This window comes from Cetorhinus maximus, chromosome 14 (assembly GCF_964194155.1).
Source record: "Cetorhinus maximus chromosome 14, sCetMax3.hap1.1, whole genome shotgun sequence".
Taxonomy (NCBI): domain Eukaryota; kingdom Metazoa; phylum Chordata; class Chondrichthyes; order Lamniformes; family Cetorhinidae; genus Cetorhinus; species Cetorhinus maximus.
Window position 1 is genome coordinate 42,310,202 of NC_135892.1, and position 21,169 is coordinate 42,331,370.

The 21,169-nt window shown below is 41.2% G+C and overlaps 1 protein-coding gene across 7 annotated transcripts in view; it reads right to left on the bottom strand.

Annotated features, from left to right (window-relative positions):
* zdhhc14 (zDHHC palmitoyltransferase 14) overlaps positions 1–21,169 on the bottom strand; it is a 233,197-nt gene that overhangs the window by 161,633 nt on the left and 50,395 nt on the right. For all 7 annotated transcript variants that reach the window (XR_013578667.1, XM_078556851.1, XM_078556850.1 and 4 more), the window contains one exon: positions 2,600–2,760. Coding sequence is in view for 6 of the 7 variants with exons in the window: in XM_078556851.1 (XP_078412977.1) it covers positions 2,600–2,760 (161 nt within the window). In the remaining variant the exon portion in view is untranslated. The remainder of the gene's footprint in view (positions 1–2,599; positions 2,761–21,169) is intronic.

Genomic DNA, 21,169 nt, shown 5'->3' on the forward strand with positions numbered 1-21,169 from the left:
CAAGTAAAGTCTTGGTACTTTGCACAGAAAGAAGTGAAAATAAATCAATGAACAAGTCACACTAGATCACTCATGCATTACACCAAGAAAACAGCTGGCAAAGACCAAGGAACAGACGTTCAACGATATAACAATGCAGCACAGAAGGCGGTTATGTAGTCTATCATCTCTGAAAGAACTATCCAATTACTCCCACTCCCTTGCTGTTTCCCTATAATCCAGTAAATTTTCCCTTTTGAAATAAAAATCCAATTCCATTTTGGAAGCTATTACTTAATCTGCTTTCCACTCTTTCAGGCATTGCATTCCAGATCATAACATATCGTTGCCTGAGAATCACCTGCAATTGCTTCTCTTCCTGTTCCTGTATTGCTACCTCTGATGTCTACTTATGGTCCCCTCCTACTTCTCGTCTACAAATTGCCTCTTGGCGACATCATCCAAAAATTGCCAATTTCCACATGCGTACTAATGACCTTCAGCTGCCTTCCATCGTCTCTCGTCTGACACCCAGTATTGGATGTGCAGAAATTTCCTCAAACGAAATGCACTGTAACATTTCCAGTCCGGAAACACCAGCTGTCTGGAAATGTTTTGACCAGTCCCAAGCCTCATTTTAGTATAGTACTTTGGAAGTGGAAACATGGAAGACACGGTCATTGGATAAGTAAAACAATTTTTATTCCTGCTTTATAATGATTTATCACTGTTTTATGTTTCAGGCAAGTATTTATATCTACGATGTTTTCTAGTTCACGTACTTGTTAGGCATATTAACATCATTCTATAATCCAGAAAATTCCACAATCCAGAAATGACTTGATCCCAAAGCTTATGACCAAGTGCCTAGGGAGGAAGTCTGGAGAGGTACAAGAATTTGTGGAGTCCCTGAGAAGTATGTCCGACTATTACAGGACATGTACAAGGAAGTGCCAGACAAGATTGCACCACTGAGCCCCTTTTCCTGATTGTCATGAATATTCCAACTGAGCAACTGAGATGGGAAGTGCAATGGAAGAGCCAAATTTTGTTTATTAACATTCCTGTGAAGCTCTTTGAAAAGTTTTACTACATTAACTCTCTGCAACAGCATGGTTAATATCAAGAGCAAATCATGTGACAGAAGCACCTGTCTTACTCTTATGGCTACATGCTGAGCTATATCACTGCCTCGGTGAGATTGCTCACTTTTGAATAGCTCCACTACAAGCACTCACACTTCGCTCTGTGAAGTTTGTGATCTGTGTCTATAAAAGAAAAAAGGCAAGATTTTGAGTGGAAACTTTTTTTCCCTCTGGCAAAAATTTTTCATGATTACTTCCCATTTTATTTTCTCATGAAATGGCATCAGTTCAGGCTGATAAGAATGGGATACTAATAATTTTTCACCCACATTTTGGTCTCTGCATCAACATGCTCAAATCTAAGCTGTAAGTCAGCAATAGGTCACACTACAACTGGCCTCAATCACTTTGGGTAAAGTTGGAGAAAACCAACTTTTCCACTCCTGGCTGTTGTCCAGTGACCACTGACAGAAAGTACAGGCAGAGGTTTTCATGGCAAATAAGGGGGTGGAATCTGTCCTTGACTTCTGCCAGTTTGGAACAGGCTGCAAAGCTGAGGTTTTCCCCAGCAGCTGAAGAAAGCTAGTCTTGCTCACAATCTTTCTCTGCTATATAAAACCACTTTGGGTTTAGATTATGAATTCACAAGGGCAGTCGATTCAAATGGTTCTCTCTATTATAGAGTTGAATGATCAGCTAACTAGATGATCTATCATTCAGGGAAGTATCCTAAATTAATGAAATTGCAGAGTAACCATACATAGCAAGACATACACCCTAATTTAAAATTCTGAAACAGATGCAATTTCTTGAAGCAAAGCTGCTACCATGTAGCATTTGTTTCCTTATAAAAAGGTCAGTAACCACATATGCAAATATGCATAGCATTTGTGAATGATTATCAATGCACTGAATAAAAGCTTTAAGTGATTTTTTTTTAAATTCAAAAATAATGAAATCTGAAAGTAATGTCAAAAGATTCCAAAAGCGTATTTAATAGAAGGAATGAGAAAAAGGTCTATTTTCATTGAAATGTGTTTTGTATGCAGTTTTTTGGTGGGAATATGACGGTCCCAAAATAATACATCTCTGGTAATCAGAAGTATATCTTTAGTGTAAATTACTGTTAAATGACAATCTCAACTGCTCAACATACCTTGAATATATTGCTTACCTCATAAGGTTTTACTGCTGCAGGCATAATGCAGCCCAAGTTTCACTTCATCACTTTAGTGGGGGTAAAATATATTACTAGCGGTTTTGTGTGGGAGGATACTTACAACCAAATATTTTCTCTGTTCACTCGCACAGATTCCAACAGTATTCAATAACAATTTTGAATTGCGCTTCAGTGATATTTAAACATGGAACTAAGAAAACCATGCTCTGACATATCGAGCACCAGAGAACTACTGGTTTTCCACAACTATCAAAGTTCCTATCAAAGTGCTCAAATCTCAAAAGATGAACTTTGTTAGAGAAAGTTGAGAATAGTAAAAGCGGAGAAAGACAGAAAGACAGTCCTTCACTGTTACCTATCTGTCTTTCCAGGTCTGCTGCTTCATCTTGCGTAGCACGAGGTAGAACTCCTGGATCACTGAAGCTCGTACGGAGCAACGTCCCCATCACAAAAAAGAACAAAACTCCTGCTATCGCTGGTATCACAGGTGTGATGGTTACTGCTAGGAATGGACAGCTGTTAAAAATATAAATAAAAAAAATTAAAACTGGTTTCTAATAGGGCACACAACACAGTGTACATTTTTTGGGCAGCGAACAAAATTCTTATGATAAAGGACTCTGGTAACTGGGTTCAGAGTCAAGGTTGACCAATGACAAGCTAAGCATTGTAATAGAAAGTCTAATTTCTACCAAAAGGTAGTACTGCAAACAAACAATTCCTACTCCTTTATTTTCAAATCAGTGAGAATACAGTTCATTTTCTAGAAGAGCCCATAAAGCCCTTAAAATTGACATATCATCAGAGTCTTACCTGAATTAAATTACTGCTAAACAACATCAATTATGCACAAAGTAACTGAAGATCAAAAATGGCAACAACTGCTAACCAGCCTCTGGGAAAAGATTCTGTTTCTGCTCTATGTGTGGTATATGACTACAGTTAGCTGGTTAGACACAAATTTCACAGAAATCTACTACTAAAGCCCAAAACAATGAGGTGCACAGCAATTTCACATGAGGCTGACTCATCCTTTTTCAGTGATTTTAGTAACATCTTTTGTACTGGGATATGAAACAAAGAATAAAATAGATCTTATGAATTTTGCCACAGGTAACAATTGACATGACATTACCCTATTGGATTTTCAGCTGCCTTAGATAGGCAGACAAATCAAAGTTCCAAACAAATTGTTCAAATTCAGTTTTTTTTTGCAAACTTTCAGGTATTCAATGTAAAATGCTTTCTGCCTAACAACTCTTACTCAAATTATCTGAAAATACCTTCATGGCATTTTCAAATGCAGTCTAGGCCATCCAGATGTCTGCTCCACACCTGAGGCAACAAATATGAAATGGAATCATGTATAATTATGGAAAAGGACAAGGAAAAAGCAAATGTGAAAACTTGAAGAGGAGTTAATTTCAGCGAGTTGAATAGGGATCTAGTTTAGGTGGATTAGAATCAAAGATTGACAGGTAAAACAGTAAATGAAGAGTCCTTCAAAGAGGGACTAGTTTAGGTACAGAATAGACACAAGGGGGAAGGAAGAGCATTAAAACTAGAGTTCCCTGGATGACTAAAGATAGAAAAACTAAAATGAAAAAGAAAAAATGAGTCTTCTGATGAATGCCGTGTTCATAATTTGGTGCATGGGATTATAAAGCAGTGACAGCAGGGATGTGAAATTAGCTGAGGGGCAGAAAGCAGAGAGTAGTGATGAAATAAAGAAATTACACTCTAATTTAAAATTCTGAAACGGGTGCATGTCTTGTTATGTAAAAACGAAAAGCTAAAAGCTACTGCGGATGCTGGAAATCCAAAACAAAAACAGAATTAGCTGGAAAAACTCAGCAGGTCTGGCAGCATCGGCGGAGAAGAAATCAGTTAACGTTTCGAGCCTTCTGAAGGCTCGAAACGTTAACTGATTTCTTCTCCGCCGATGCTGCCAGACCTGCTGAGTTTTTCCAGCTAATTCTGTTTTTGTTTTGTCTTGTTATGTATGCTGTTCAGTATACAGTAGTGACCCTGCCACCCCCTCCACACCCCCAGATGTCAGTGTTGGGACCACTGCCCTTTCTGATATATATTAACAACCTGGAATTGAGTATAGAGAGCATAATTTAAGAGTTTTCAGATAACATGAAACTCAGAAATGCAGTAAATAGTGAGGAGTGTAGCAACAAATTTCAAGGAGACAGACTAGTGAAATGGGCAGATGAAATTTAATGCAGGAAAGTGTGAAGGTAGAAAGAATGAGGAGAAGCAATATAAACAAAATGGTACAATTTTGAAGGGGGTGCGATAATAAAGAAACCTGGGAATTAGGTATAAAAATCTTTGAAGGTAGCAGATGACAGTAGGCAAGTAGATTATGCTGATAAAAAAGCTTGTGAGATCTTTGGTTGGACAAATACAGGCAGAGAGTACAAAAGCAAAAAAGCTATACTAAACCTTTGTAAAACACTGGTTAGGAGTAATTGTAGCCAATTCTGAGCAAGGCACTTTAGCAAGGATGTCAAAGGCCTTCGAGAGGGTGCACAAGAGATATTCTAGAATGGTGTCAGGGATTTCAGTTAGGTGGAGAGACTAGAGAAGCTGATATGGTTCTCCTTACAGCAGATGAGGTTAAGGTGAAAATTGATGGAGGTATTCAAAATCATAGAATCTTTCACAGAGCAGAAAGAAGCTATTTGGCACACCCTATCTGTGCCAACTCTTTGAAAGAGCTCCCTGCTCTTTACCCACACTCTTGCAATATTTTCCAATTCAAATATTTATCTTAATACCTTCACAAAGTTACTATTGAATCTGCTTCCACCACCATTTCAGGCAATGCATTCCAGATCATAATAAAGCTCCACATAAAAACCTCTCTCACTTCACCTCTGGCTCTTAGGCAAATTACTATAATTCTGTGTCCTTTGGTTACCAACCCTCCTGCCACTGGATATAGTTTCTGCTTATTTACTTTATCAGAACACTTCATGATTTGGGAGACAATTATTAAATTTCCCCTCAACTCTCTCTACTCAAAGGAGAGCAATTCCAGCTTCTCTAGTCCCTCTTTCCTGATACCATTCTTTTAAATGTCCTTTGCACCCTCTCCAAGGCCTTGTTATCCTTCCTAATGTGCGGTGCCTGATATTAGGCATACTACTCCAGCTAAGACTGTGCCCAGTATTAGACATACTACTCCAGCTAAGGCCCAATCAGTGATTTATTAAGTTTTAGCATAATTTCATTGGTTTTGTACACAATGCCTCTATTTATGAAGTCATGGATCGCATAGGCTTTTCTTTAAACCAGCTTTTTCTACTTGTCATGCAACCTTCAAAGGTTTGTTTGTCTACACCTCAGGCCTCTCTGTTCCTGCATCCCCATTAAAATTGCACTGTTTAATTTATATCTTATTGCCTTTTGCTTCCTTCCAAAATGCCTCACTTTACACTTCTCTGCATTTAAGTTCATCTGCCTTGCGCCTGCCCATTTTACCAGATTATCTATGTCCTCCTGAAATCTGTTATTATCCTCCTCCTTGTTTACTACATTTCCCAGTTTTGTGTCATCTGAAAACAAATTTTGCCCTGTGTATCCAAGCCTGGGTCATTAATGTACATCAAAAAGAGCAATGTTTCCATTACTGACCACTGAGGGGCACTGCTTTATAAAACCTTTCCCTCCAGATGAGAAGCAACTATTTACCACCATTCTCTGCTTTCTGCTCTTTAGCCAATGTCGTATCCACACTCTCACTGCACCTTTAATCACAAGGGGTTCAATTTTAGTAATGAGCTTATTATGTGGTACTTCGACAAAAATATTTGCAAGTCTATATACACAACATTAACCACACTACCCTCATCAGCCATTCTCATTCCTTCATCAAAAAACTCAACTTAGTCAAACCTGATTTGCCTTTAACAAATCCATGCTGGCTGCTATTGATTAACCAATGTTTCTCCAAGTGACAATCATGAAGGCTTTTGATAGACTAAGTAAGGAGAAGCTGTCTCCAGTCACAGAAGAGTCCTTAACCAGAGGACACAGTTTAAAGGTAATTGGCGAAGAAGCAGAGACAACACAAGGTGAAAAAAAATTATGCAGGGAGTTACGATAGTCTGGAATTGCACTGCCTGAAAGGATGGTGGAATCAGATTCAACATAATTTTCAAAGGGGAATTGGATACATACTTGACGTGGAGAAAATTTGCAGGGTTATGAGGAAAGAGCAAGAGGGTGGGACTGATTAGACAGCTCTTTCAAAGAGCCTTCACAGCCGCGATGGGTTAAATAACCTTATTCCATGCTGTATATTCTATGATCAGCTCGGACTAATAGCATTAGATGCTAATTATTTTGTCATCAAATTTCCTTTGGTCATTCCAACTTATTTTTAAAAATTCCTTCATGGAATGCAAGAGTCATTGGCAAGGCCAGTATATATTCCCATCTCTAATTAGCTTCACTTGTCAAAGAACTAGAATAGAAATTTCTACATCTTTAATATCACAATTTACATAAAGGATTTGAACTTGGGAATCAGAAGTACAATTCCAAAATTTGTGGACAACACCAAATTTTCTATGCAGTAATACAGAGGAGGACTGCGATAAAGGACAAAAAGATATGTTTGCAAGATGGATGTGCAAATGGCAAATTAACTTCAATGTAGATAAGGTCAGAGGCTAGGAATCATATGACGAGTAACTCACCTCCTGACTCCCCAAAGCCTGCCCACCATCTACAAGGCACAAGTCAGCACCACATCCCCGAACATTCACTCCCTCCACCACCGATGCACAGTAGCAGCAGTGTGTACCATCTACAAGATGCACTGCAGGAATTCACCAAGGCTCCTTAGACAGCACCTTCCAAACCCACGACCACTACCATCTAGAAGGACAAGGGCAGCTGATAGATGGGAACACCACCACATGGAAGTTCCCCTCCAAGTCACTCACCATCCTGACTTGGAAATATATCGCTGTTCCTTCACTGCCACTGGGTCAAAATCCTGGAACTCCCTTCCTAACAGCACTGTGGATGTACCTACACCACATGGACTGCAGCGTTTCAAGAAGGCAGCTCACCACCACCTTCTCAGGGGCAACTAGGGATGGGCAATAAATGCTGGCCCAGGCAGTGAAGCCCACGTCCCTTGAATGAATAAAAAAGTGTGAGGTGGTACATCTGGAGAAAAAGGAGACTAAATACTTGGAAAGTAACTGTCTAAATGAGGTAGAGGGGAAGAGAGATATGTCATTAGAAATACACAAATCACTAAAAAGTAGCAATGCAGGTTAATAAAGCCAGTATTAAAATCAAACAGAGCAAGATAATTTATTTCTAGAGGGGCATAATTGAAAAGCAGAGAAATTGCGTTAAACTTGGTTAGAGCCTGCTTGGAGAACTTGAACAGTTCCGGCCTCCATATTATAAAAAGGATATTATGACACTGGAGAAGGCAAAAGAAAGATTTACTAGAATGTGAGGTTAGACCTGTCAGATAAGATTGAACAGCATGGGCTCTTTTCTTGAGAAAAAAGGTGACTATGGGGCGGACTGATAGAGATCTCTAATATTATGAAAGGGTAGACATGGAAGAGTGGAGGGCAGAACTAGGGGTCATAAATAAAAGATAGTGATAAATCTAATTGGGAACGTAGGAGAAACTTCTTTACCCAGAGAGTGGTTAGAATGTAGAATTTGCTGCCACAAATAGCTGAGGCGATTGTACCATTGAATTATTTAAGGAAAGCTAGATGCGCACGAGGGACAAAGAATTAAAGGGATATGTTGATGGGGTTAGATGAGGAAGGGTGGGGAGAGACTCTCATGGAGCATAACACCAAGATGGATCTGTTGGTCTGAATGGCCTGTTTCTGTGCTTGTAAATGCTATGTATGATTATGTAAATAGCGCATCTATTTTTTCATGAAAGTAGGAGACAAATACTTCAATAACTTTCTATTCACACTATTCCTGGAATAAGTAGAGACTATTGCAAAGCCAGTCAGGATTTGATAAGTTTATTTCAGCACCCAGGATAATTCAACCAGAAGCGACTGGTCACTTGTGACATAAATCCAGTAATGCACTGTATTCAACTTAACTTCCAGATCCATGAATACTTCAAGGCACAATAGAATCAACAAACTAAAATTCTGGGCAACACTTTCACAAAATTTAGGCCTAGACATGATAGCTGTTTTTTCAGCTATGGAGATGGAACTGGATGGATGCATAGTTTGTGGAAAGAATGCTAGATGTTTATATTTTAATTATTGTGTGTCATATTTGGACTCAAACAAACATGAATCCATATTGATGCATTCTCTCATCACTTCAACAGATGAATGTTCAGCAAGGAGACCAGTAGTTCACTGTCTAGTTCACTGTCTAGATTGTTGTCGCCTCATATGTGGTGTTAAGCAAAATCTTGATTTGCAGATCCGACTGAAAACATTACATACAAGGTCGATGTTGGAGGGTGGGTGAAGACACTGGCTTTGCGGAGTGTTCACTTGTCCTGAAAACATATCACAGAATCTTTCGTGCAGAAGGAGGCCATTCAGCCCATCAAATCTGCACTGGATCTCTGAAAGAGCATTCCGCCTAGTCCCACTCCCCTGCCATAACCTTGCACATTATTTCTTTTCAAGTAGCAATCCAATTCCCTTTTGAATACTTTGAGCCTGCCTCCACCACCCTTTCAGGAAGTTCGTTGCAGACACCAAGCACCCTCTGGGTGAAAATATTTTTCCTCACATCACATTTATTCCTTTTGCCAATTATTCTGAATTGGTGCCCTCTGGCTCTTGATCAAAAACAAGTATTAGCCAGCAAGCTCACATGTTCCATCCCATATTCTCTGGTGCAGATGTCCAGTCAGACAAACTACAACTTAGTGCAAAGAGGTTCAATCTTTTGTCTCCATGGAACATCGTTTAAATCAATGTCTCCATTAATCTGGATATGTATCAAGTTTCTAAAATAAACCAACCTTGGTTTTGTGTTGTAGGATTTATCCACCAATGAGGCATTAAGGACAACCCTTTCTAAACAGGACAACGCAGCAAATATGAGATGAAAGAAGAAATGGACTGATTTACCCGAGCTTCCAGGCCCAGATGCCAGGGCCTGGGGCTTGCCCCTGACTTAGGGCACTTCTTAGCCCTCTTCTCCAGTTTGCACACTCAAGTTCTAGAACTCTAGTTGAAACTCAACTCATTTAGCATTAAAGAATACTGGTATGTTTACAGATAGTAATATCAGTGTGCTTGTGTAATGAAACAATGGGCAATTAGTGTCAATATGGTGATAAAACTGGTAGTGAAGTTCTTACCCAGGTCATTGATGGAGCAAGTTAACCGAATAACATTTATTTTAACACTGTTCATTAATTAAACCAGTAAAACTACAAATGCCATGGGTTATTATAGGGAATTGTCAAATGAAAACAAACATTAAGCTCGCTTGCATTCATGTTAATTTTTACTATTTTCTCCATTCAACATTAATCTACCATTAAGCCTTTTCTTAGGCAAAAAGGTTACATTAATTTTGATTGAAAATATTTCAAAACAAACTGCTGCTTTAGTGGGATCTATAAACTAATGATCCAGTGAATACCTTTTCATTTATATATACAGTATATTTACAGTATTCCAGGCCTAAGGACACATAAACCATTCTAAACTGATCCCACCTGCAGTCCAACCCAAGACAGTTTTTGCTGAATCATCAGATTGTGTAATTGGCTTCATTTTAAATAATCAGGAGAGATGAGCTAACAAGAGCACACTAAATTGCTTCAGCAAACATTCTAACCTAAAACAGTACTTACGGAGAATGATATGTGTGATGACAAAAGCGAAGATGAAGACTGTGAGAAAGGACAGTGACAAAATAAACATATAAAAAGATCTGTAGTTCCTTTTTCCCATGCAGTTGCCTACCCAGGAACAATGGTGATCAAATCATTCTAGGGACCTGACTCTATTCTCTTCAAATATTGCGATTGCTTGATGACAGAGACTTCTCCATTTGGATCTGTCCAGGATTGTTTTTCCCATGTAGCAGGGTCCAACTTTTCTGAAATCAGCTTTCAGAATGCCATTAATATTTCAGTTTAGGACGCTCTTTGGTGTGGGATCCCATGCTCAAATGGCTGTAGAATATTACCTTTGAAATATGGGATTCTTCTGTGTGAACCACATGGCTGACCCAGCAAATCTGAGATCTGATGAGCGTGCTCAGAATAGCAAGCATACAGTGATAAAAACAAAAAACTACTGCAGATGCTGGAAATCCAAAACAAAAACAGAATTACCTGGAAAAACTCAGCAGGTCTGGCAGCATCGGCAGAGAAGAAAAGAGTTGATGTTTCGAGTCCTCATGACCCTTCAACAGAACTGAGCAATATCAGAAGGGTGAAATATAAGCTGGTTTAAGGTGGAGGGGAGTGGGGGCGGTGGGGGGGGGTGGAGAAGTTGGGGGCGGGTGTGGTGGTTGTAGGGACAAGTAAGCAGTGATAGCAGCAGATAATCAAAAGATGTTACAGACAAAGGAACAAAGAGGTGTTAAAGGTGGTGATAATATCTAAGAGAATGTGCTAATTAAGAATGGATGGCAGGACACTCAAGGTACAGCTCTAGTGGGGGTAGGGTGGAAAGACTGACAGAGCATTACATTTATAGATTTAAAAATAATGGAAATAGGTGGGAAAAGAAAAATCTATATAAATTATTGGAAAAAACAAAAGGGAGGGGGAAGAAACGGAAAGGGGGTGGGGATGGAGGAGGGAGTTCAAGATCTAAAGTTGTTGAATTCAATATTCAGTCCGGAAGGCTGTAAAGTGCCTAGTCGGAAGATGAGGTGCTGTTCCTCCAGTTTGCGTTGGGCTTCACTGGAACAATGCAGCAAGCCAAGGACAGACATGTGGGCAAGAGAGCAGGGTGGAGTGTTAAAATGGCAAGCGACAGGGAGGTTTGGGTCTTTCTTGCGGACAGACCGCAGGTGTTCTGCAAAGCGGTCGCCCAGTTTACGTTTGGTCTCTCCAATGTAGAGGAGACCACATTGGGAGCAACGAATGCAGTAGACTAAGTTAGGGGAAATGCAAGTGAAATGCTGCTTCACTTGAAAGGAGTGTTTGGGCCCTTGGACGGTGAGGAGAGAGGAAGAGAAGGGGCAGGTGTTGCATCTTCTGCGTGGGCATGGGGAGGTGCCATAGGTGGGGGTTGAGGAGTAGGGGGTGATGGAGGAGTGGACCAGGGTGTCCCGGAGGGAACGATCCCTACGGAATGCCGCCTGGGGGGGGGGGGGGGGGGGGGGGGTGAAGGGAAGATGTGTTTGGTGGTGGCATCATGCTGGAGTTGGCGGAAATGGCGGAGGATGATCCTTTGAATGCGGAGGCTGGTGGGGTGATAAGTGAGGACAAGGGGGACCCTATCATGTTTCTGGGAGGGAGGAGAAGGCTTGAGGGCGGATGCGCGGGAGATGGGCCGGACACGGTTGAGGGCCCTGTCAACGACCGTGGGTGGAAAACCTCGGTTAAGGAAGAAGGAGGACATGTCAGAGGAACTGTTTTTGAAGGTAGCATCATCAGAACAGATGCGACGGAGACGAAGGAACTGAGAGAATGGGATGGAGTCCTTACAGGATTTTCTTATTCCTTTATTTTCTTTAGATTTTTCTTTTCCCACCTATTTCCATTATTTTTAAATCTATACCTGTAATGCCCTGTCAGTCTTTCCACCCCACCCCCACTAGAGCTGTACCTTGAGCGTCCTGCCATCCATTCTTAATTAGCACATTCTCTTAGATAATATCACCTTTAACACCTCTTTGTTCCTTTGTCTGTAACATCTTTTGATTATCTGCTCCTATCACTGCTTGCTTGTCCCTACAACCACCACCACCCCCCCTCAACTTCTCTCCCCCCACCCCCTCCACCTTAAACCAGCTTATATTTCACCCTTCTCCTGATATTGCTCAGTTCTGTTGAAGGGTCATGAGGACTCGAAACGTCAACTCTTTTCTTCTCCGCCGATGCTGCCAGACCTGCTGAGTTTTTCCAGGTAATTCTGTTTTTGTGTTGAGCAGGTATACAGTACCTTGCAAGGAATTTGGTGTTATGGATTTTGTCCTGCCACTTGCTGTTGCAGATGGGTCTTAAGAAGTGAAAGCGAAACACATCTGTTTGCTTTATGTGACAGTTGTCCATGCCTCACAGCCACAGAGAAGTAATGTGAGAACCACTGCCTGGTAATCTTTTATCTTTGTTTTGAGACAAACTTCATATTCTCTCCAAAGCCTGTGGGTGAGCTTGCTGAATGCTGAGCTTGCTTTCGTCAGGTGATGGCAGTTCATCATTCAACATGGTGTTGCTGCAGTGGATACTGTTGCAAATTCTAGTTCATAATTCATTTGTTCAAGAATGTAGTTTTTAGTTCTAAGAATTAAATGTTAACTACAGAAAATGGGACCATCTGATTGAGATACTGATAAGCAACCTGAAACCAATGTAATTCAAACAAGCTTTGGAGTTAATAATAATTAAAAACTAACTTGTGTTTTTTTAATTCACTTACTGATGTTGGCGTCGCTGGCTAGGCCAGCATTTATTGCCCATCCCTAATTGCCCATCAGAAGGTGGCGGTGAGCTGCCTTCTTGAACTGCTGCAGTCCCTGTGGTGTAGGTACACCCACAGTGCTGTTAGGGAGGGAGTTCCAGGATTTTGACCCAGTGACAGTGAAGGAACAGTGATATATTTCCAAGTCAGAATGGTGAGCGGTTTGGAGGGGAACCTCCAGGTGGTGGTGTTTTAATGTATGTGTTGCCCATGTCCTTCTAGATGGTAGCAGTTGTGGGTTTGGAAGGTGCTACCTAAGGAGCCTTGGTGAGTTTCTGCAGTGCATCATGTAGATGGTACACACTGCTGCTACTGTGCATCGGTGTGGAGGGAGTGAATGTTTTGAGGAAGGAATGCCAATCATGCGTGCTTTGTCCTGGATGGTATCAAGCTTCTTGAGTGTTGTTGGAGCAGCACTCATCCAGGCAAGTGGAGAGTATGCTATCACACTCCTGATTTGTGAACAGGCTTTGGGTAGTCAGGAGGTGAGTTACTCGTCACAGGATTCAAAACTTCTGACCTGCTCTTGTAGCCACAGTATTTATATGGCTAGGTCAGAGTTGATAAAAAAAAACTTGATCAATAGGTGACCCATTTCCAGACCTCTTGGTAGAGCCAGCATGTCTTATTTTTATCTCCATGAAGCAGCTAATCCCTGGGAAAAGTGTAGTAAAACTCTATTAGAGATAAAATTATTTACATGGTCTCCCAGAATCAAGGAAAACTTTGGAACCAAAAGGTAGTTACTTAGCATTTCTACCTGGGAACGTTGCATGTGTCACGTTGCCATATTGTGATTCAGGGTGGAGCCTTGGTTAGAAGGCTCTTTTGTTTAATTTATCTGTGTCTCCTTGCTGGCAGAAGCAAACAGTTCAGTTTGGGATCAGACAGAGGCAGTCGTAGCTTTGCTTTGGTGAAGACTGCATCTCACCAGGTTGAGCGCGCCAACGGGTGGTGATAGTCAGTTGTTCCTGCATTATAAGCAGAGGAAACAGTAGCTTCATCATTCATCTGGTAGAATGGTAGGGGGGCTCTATCTTGGTTCATGAGGGAAAGACAGCTAGATGATTATTGAAATAAGTCTACTATGATCCCCACAGAGCCTTCTGGCAGAAAGCAGTCAGCAGATATTGCTTGGAAATCTGTGGGAAAGCAGTTACATATCGGCCAGCAACACGAAAAAGGAGCTGAGGCATCCACAGTCATGAGATTGGTGAAGAAAAGGTGGAGGGTCACATAGCCAAAAGCTAATGAAAGGACCGCATAGAGTCTTTCCTCAGAAGAATAGCTGGAATACTAAGGAGAATTAAAGTAAATCCCAGAGGGCTGTGGCACACCTTTTGGGTTGGCTCCAGGAAAAATAAATGAACCTTTAGGAATTCGTAAGTTAAGGGGACCCCTGGGGGAAGTAAAAAGTAAAACTGAGTTCATAATATATGTAGTTGCAAACTAGTGTTTATTTTGTTTAATTCTTTTTGATATAAAGTTTGTTTTTGTTGAAAAACGTGAAATCTTGTGGCATAGTTCTGTTGGTTAATTGCTGGGTGTTCAGATTTCCTCTTTAAATGTTAGTGGTCCCCAACAGGATCGCAAGATTGCAGAACTTCTGAACTCAGTTGAGGGGTCTATTGTTGATTGAGACTATGGGGTCTATGTGAGTTTGTGGATAGGAGCAAGTTGGTACAAAATCTCTGTCGTTTTCAAACTTATTGTAAGGCTGGCGCATACTGAGGCTCAGACAAAATGGTCAACAAGCAGCTGGATGTTTTCCAGAGTATGTGTGTTATGAGAGCACCATCATCAGCAAAGAAGAGTTCGCTTAGTAATAAAAACAGCAAGTGCTGGAAAAATGCATCATCTGTGGAGGGAGAAACAGAGTTAGCGTTTTAAGTCCAATATGACACTTCTTCAGATCCGCAGTTCCGAGAAGAGTCATATTGGACTCGAAAGGTGAACTAATTTTCTCTCTCCACAGATGCTGCCAGACCTGAGTTTTTCCAGCACTTTGTTTTTATTTCAAATCTCCAGCATCTGCAATCTTTTGCTTTTATTTAAGAGTTTACTTAGAAGCTGTTCTCTGATCATAATCTTTACGATAAAATTGAAAAGGTGTACTTTTTTAAAAAATTGTAATGAAGAACCAAACTAATTAGACTGTCCAACTACGTTTGGAAAACTATGGGCTGGGAGTAACTCAGGAAACAGGAATTCAAGTAGAAGTAATGATGCAGATTATGGAAACTATTATTTGAAAACATATAGCTCAGTTTTCTCACATCTTCATCAAGTTCTATCTCCTAAAAAGTGCTCATGCATGGACATGCAACAAGCCAAAGACAGGATGGGCAAAACTTTAACACCTGTGCAGTTGAACAGTCTGTTGATACCCTAATGATACCCATTGTTTAGACTCACACATGTTGAGCAGCCACTTAGTCAAAGTATTGGAGGGCACAAGGTGCACAGGAATGAGTCGCTATGTCTGGGGAGGGAAGGGGACGAAGATGGGCACAGTTCAGGACAATGGAAGTTAGAGGAACAGCACCTCATCTATTAGGCACTCTACAGCCTTCTGGTCTTAACATCAAGTCCAATGTCTTTTGATCTTAACCACCACTTTGGCTGGAATCTTGCGGAAGTGAAGGGGACCTTGGTTGTCAGCTGAGAGCCAGTGGGAGCCTGCGTTGCTGCTTAGGGAAGTCCCACTGTATCTCAGAGCCATAGAGGTTGACAGCATAGAAAAAGGCTCTTCAGCCCATCGAGTCTGTGCCAGTCAAACAAGTACCTAAGTGCACATCCAAATACTCTTTAAATGTTGAGGGTTTCTGCCACTACCACCCTTTCAGGCAGTGAGTTCCAGATTCCCACCACCCTCTGGGTGAAAAAATTCCCCCTCACATCACCTCTAAACCTCCTTCCCCTTACCTCGAATCTATGCCCCCTGGTTATTAATCCCTCCACCAAGGGGAAAAGTTCCTTCCTGTCTACCTTATCTATGCCCCACATAATTTTATACACCTCAATCATGTCCCCCTCAATCTCCTCTGCTCCAGGGAAAATAACCCCAGTCTATCCAATCTCTCCTCATAACTAAAACTCTTCAGTCCAGGCAACATCCTCGTAAATCTCCTCTGCACTCTCTCTAGTGCAATCACATCCTTCCTATAATGCGGATTCCAGAACTGCACGCAATACACCAGTGTTTTATATAGTTCCAGCATAACCTCCCTGCTCATATATTCTAATCCTAGGCTAATAAAGGCAAGTATCCCATATGCCTTCTTAACCACCAATCTACCAATTCTGCTACCTTAAGGGACCGGTGGACATGCATACCAAGGTCCCTGTGATCCTCGGTACTTCCCAGGGTACTACCATTCATCGTGTATTCCCGTGCCTTGTTTGTCCAGCCCAAGTGCATCACCTCACACTTATCCAGATTAAATTCTATTTGCCACTGATCAGCCCGTCTACATGCTCCTGAAATCTAAGGCTATCCTCCACACTATTTATAACCCCACCAATTTTTGTGTCATCCGCGAACTTACTGATCAACCCTCCCATATTCAAGTCTAAATCATTTGTATATACCACAAACAGCAAGGGAACCAACACGAATCCCTGTGGAACCCCACTGGACACAGGCATCCAGTCACAAAAACAACCCTCGACCATCCCCCACTGCTTTATGTCACTCAGCCAATTCTGGATCCAATTTGCCAAATTGCCTTGGATCCCATGGGCTCTTACCTTCATTATCAGTCTCCCATGTGGAACCTTATCAAAAGCCTTGCTAAGTCCAAGCAGACTACGTCAAATGCATTGCCTTCATCTACACATCTGGTCACCTCTTCAAGAAATTCAATCAAATTGGTCAGACATGACCTCCCCATAACAAAACCATGCTGACTGTCCTTGATTAATCCCAGCCTCTCCAAGTGTAGATTAATTCTGTCCCTCAGAATTGCTTCCAATAGTTTCCCCACCGAGGTTAGACTGACTGGCCTGTAGTTCCCTGGTTTATCCCTTCCTCCCTTCTTGAATAACAGTACCACATTGGCTGTCCTCCAGTCCTCTGGCACCTCTCCTGTGGCCAGAGAGGTATTGAAAATTATTGCCAGCACCCCTGCTATCTCCTCCCATGCCTCACTCAACAGCCTGGGGATACATTTCATCCGGGCCTGGAGATTTATCTACTTTTAAGCCTGCCAGGCCACTTAGAACCTCCTCTCTTTCTATGCTAATTTCTTTAATTATATCACAGTCCTTCTACCTGATTTCCATATCCACGTCATTCTTCTCATTTGTGAACGCTGACACAAAGTATTCATTTAGAACCCTACCTACATTTTCCAGCTCCACTACACAAATTACCACTATGGTCCTTAATGGTCATTCCACTCAAGCGCTTGACAAGTGAGTGGCAGGCCTTCCCCCCCCACCTGGGGCAGAAGTCTTGCCTGCCGAAAGCTGCTGGCCAATCAAATGTCAGCAGCACTTAATTGAACAGCACCACCTGGGATCTCTTCAATTCTGCACACAAGTACCTCAACCCGTCCTTGAATGTTGCTAAATCAAAAATCATATCAACACCCACACCTGGTCAGTCAAATATTCCACCTCCCAATTATGTTGAAGGAGGCGCTCTGGAATATGTTCAACACCTCCCATAACATGGCAGCTACTTTTCTCAAAAGGCCACCATTGACAGGAGATCTAACACCGGATTAGCTGCACCAACTCAACGTTCTACAACTATGGCAGCAAGCGTTTGATAAAAGACCTCCACAATTCAACAAAAATCCTAGTGTACAGAGTAGGTGTCATCACCATGCTTCTATACTGCAGTGAGGCATGGACGGTGTATCAGTGACACATCAGAATGCTAGAGGAGTTCTATCAGCAATGTGTCATGTCCCTAAGACATGAAGGGATCGTAACTGTTTAAAATCAAACCCATTTTAAAACTGACTTTTACTGAACCAAACGATGGCTGCTCCAAGTCAAATGACTCAAGATTGGCCACATGTTCTGGAAGCTTCCAACAAAGACTACAAGAACAAAACAGTTCCACTCTCAACTTTGCGGAATCTCACACCCCATTGTAAGTCCACACTCTGATCACGAAACTAGACAACGAACAGACGAATTGATTCCTCCCAGCTGGGATGATAACAAAGACAGAGACATTGAAACGCGTTATACCTGAAAGGTGGTAACAGCCACCATTTCTCTCTCAAGGGGAGCAATGGGTTTTGGCCAGACGCACAGAAACTGCAATTAACTCATTAATGGGTCACATCACATGACCCCCATGCTTCTAGCCTTCTGGATCATTTTAATATTCCATATTTAACCTCACAGCTCAGTATGCTGATGTAACACCAACTGGAAAGAGCTCCAGCAGGTCTCCCAGCTGAAAAAGCAGCCGGCCACCATCTCTCAGTTTCTCAACACCTGTTTTATTATAAAAGCATCCAACCAACACCTTCTATGTACAGAAACCCTATCGTGCTGCATCTCATTCACATTCAAGGACTTTCCTGCTGCTGTCTCCAACCAGGAACCCATATGAACTTAACTCCACCACAAAGAAAACAACCTCTGGACTTCAACTTTCTGAACTCTGAGAATCACGTGAATATTCTTTTATGTGGTTCTTTTACTGTTGTTATCCATAGTTGTAAAAACTCCCCCTTTTCTATCTCCCTTGCTGTACACGGGCGTGTGTGTATGTATGCATGTATGAGGTTGCGAACGTCCTCCCCATCCAAGGTTTAAATGTAAAATTAACTAACCTTCTGAGTTAATAATAAAGAGCGTTTACTGCATGTTAGCTATAAAATTGGACCACACAAATTGAGGGTTCGAGGAAACATGCCCACAGCCTACTTTAAAAATATTGAAAACACCTCTGCTAATGGACGGGATGAATGAGGGGATAAAGAAGTTCAGTTTACCTCTCTCTTATCTGTAACAAATGCTTCTGGCACATCCTCCTGGCAAATTCATTCTGGTGTCTCTGGACCTCTCATCTCTTTTCTCAGGATCCTCAGTCAGTTCGAGGCCCTACAAATGTAGTAACGTGTCTGTTTCCATCACTACCCTGGCCCCTGTACCCACTCAGCATTTGATTACCAGTGTCTCCCTGTGTGAGAGCACCAAATCCCCGGTGCACAAGCTCTAAGCTGTGTTGCTCGAGTGGACAAAGGAAATCAAAATAACAGTCAACAGCGCAAGCCCAACCTATGCTACCTCAGCAACAGGTCCTGTTCACATTATTTCATGGACTCCCTGAAAAGACTCTTTGAACCCCCATGGGTCTGCTAACACTGGTTTTAAGAACCATTGATCTAATTAATGGTCCAAACCTAAAGATAGAAGGTGCTGATCCTTATAACAGTCGAGCGCTTTGTGTTTTCCAAAAAAAATTATTGCTAGACCAGCTGCATTAACAAATACAATTAACTTATTTCTGAATTGATATCCTGCTTCCTTATATAAAGGTCACAACAGAAGATTTGTATTGAGAGTAAATAATGGAATGGAGAGTTTAATATTGAAATCAATGCTTTTATAAACAAGCAAGCTCTTTAATGACTGAAGCAACAAGTGTTTAGATAAAAGAAATATTGGAAAATCTTGCAACATTATATAATTTCTCGTTTTAACTATCACTGCACTTGACGTGTTTGCTTTGTGATAACTTTCAGTGAAAATAAATGCACACTTCAGGAAGGTTCACAGCTTTAAAATTTTATTATGGTGAAGGTTTATGTAGATTAATTTTAGGAACAATTTTTTTTCTGTTCACTTCTGTCACTCATCATACACTCCCAGGGTAGGTAACCACATAAAATCTAGTGGTGTATTTCCTGTGTTCTAACAATTTCCTTTAAATCTAACCTAAAAAGCCCCATACCTTCCCACTGCACCAGTGTCAATTTTTCCACTTACTAAAGCAGTCATCTTTTTAGCAGGTCACAATGAGATTGCCAAATTATGGAGATTGTTTATGGACTCATGCTTACTGCGAACAGGTAAAACTGTCACAATTTATTTCACATATGGTCCTTAAGAGCCAGTGAAGAGACTGTCTTGACTGGATTAAAGCCCAGATCCCAGAGAATAAAGATCAGTATCCTATGCAAGTTCACCTGTTGCTTAACTTTTTGTGCATTAAGTATTAAAAAATTTAATGGTGTATCAGGAACAAGAAATTATCAATACAAATGATTGATAGTTTTTCATTATGTAACCTGCTTTAATTGTGCATGAAGTATAACTACCAGTGATGTGGTGAACATAACTATCTAAAAAATCTCTTGATGATCAAAGATATTGCACAATAACCAAGCTGCTGCTAATTTTGCTATCCAATCCTCTGTTAACTATTAATTCTGTTAACAGACCTTTAAACAACATTTTCTCACTATTTCTTATGAAGGAAGAATGTTTTTAAAGAATAATCTTTTTACATTTCACTAAAATGTTTGTTTGGTGGAAGGATTTTTCAGTGCAACAATAGGATGCTGTAGTGTATATTTTCTGGTTTAGAGTAAGCCCAGCCAAAAGGATATGGTGTGGGAAGAGCACAAGAGCTGGTATCATCTGCCAAATATTGTGGAATTTTAGCAAAGAGAAAGCTTTCAGTGGAAAGATGGGTTGGATTTTGTGTGCTGCTGCAGCAATTAAAGTCCTGGAGCAACTTAAATGTGCACATATCAATGGATCAATTTTTTGAATGCTGTAAAAATATTGTGACAATTTTTTCCAATGTATCTCGCCCGATCTTCCAACTCAGGCCGGATGAAATACAGGCAGTGCAGCGTGACCACGGGGCCTAGCATTGAAGTCCAGCTCGGTTGAAGTGAAGGAGGCCCACCCCCTTTTTTTTTTTACAGCACTAACTTCCATAAACCAGGTACCAGGTAACTCATAGACTCAGACGTCTACAGCACAGAAGGAGGCCATGCGGCCCATTTTGTCCGTGCCAGCCAACAAAGATCTGACTACACTAATCCCATTTTCCAGCGCTTGGCCCATAGCCCTGGAGGCTATGGCAAAGCAAGTGAATATCCAAATACTTCTTAAATGTTACGAGAGTTTCTGACTCAACCACCCTTTCAGGCAATGAGTTCCAGACCGCCCTCTGGGTGAAGAAATTTCTCAAATCCCCTCTTAGCCTTCTACTTCTTACCTTAAATCTAAGCCCCCTGGTTATTGACCCCTCTACTCTTGGAAAAAGTGCCTTCCTATCCACCCTATCTATGCCCCTCATAATCTTA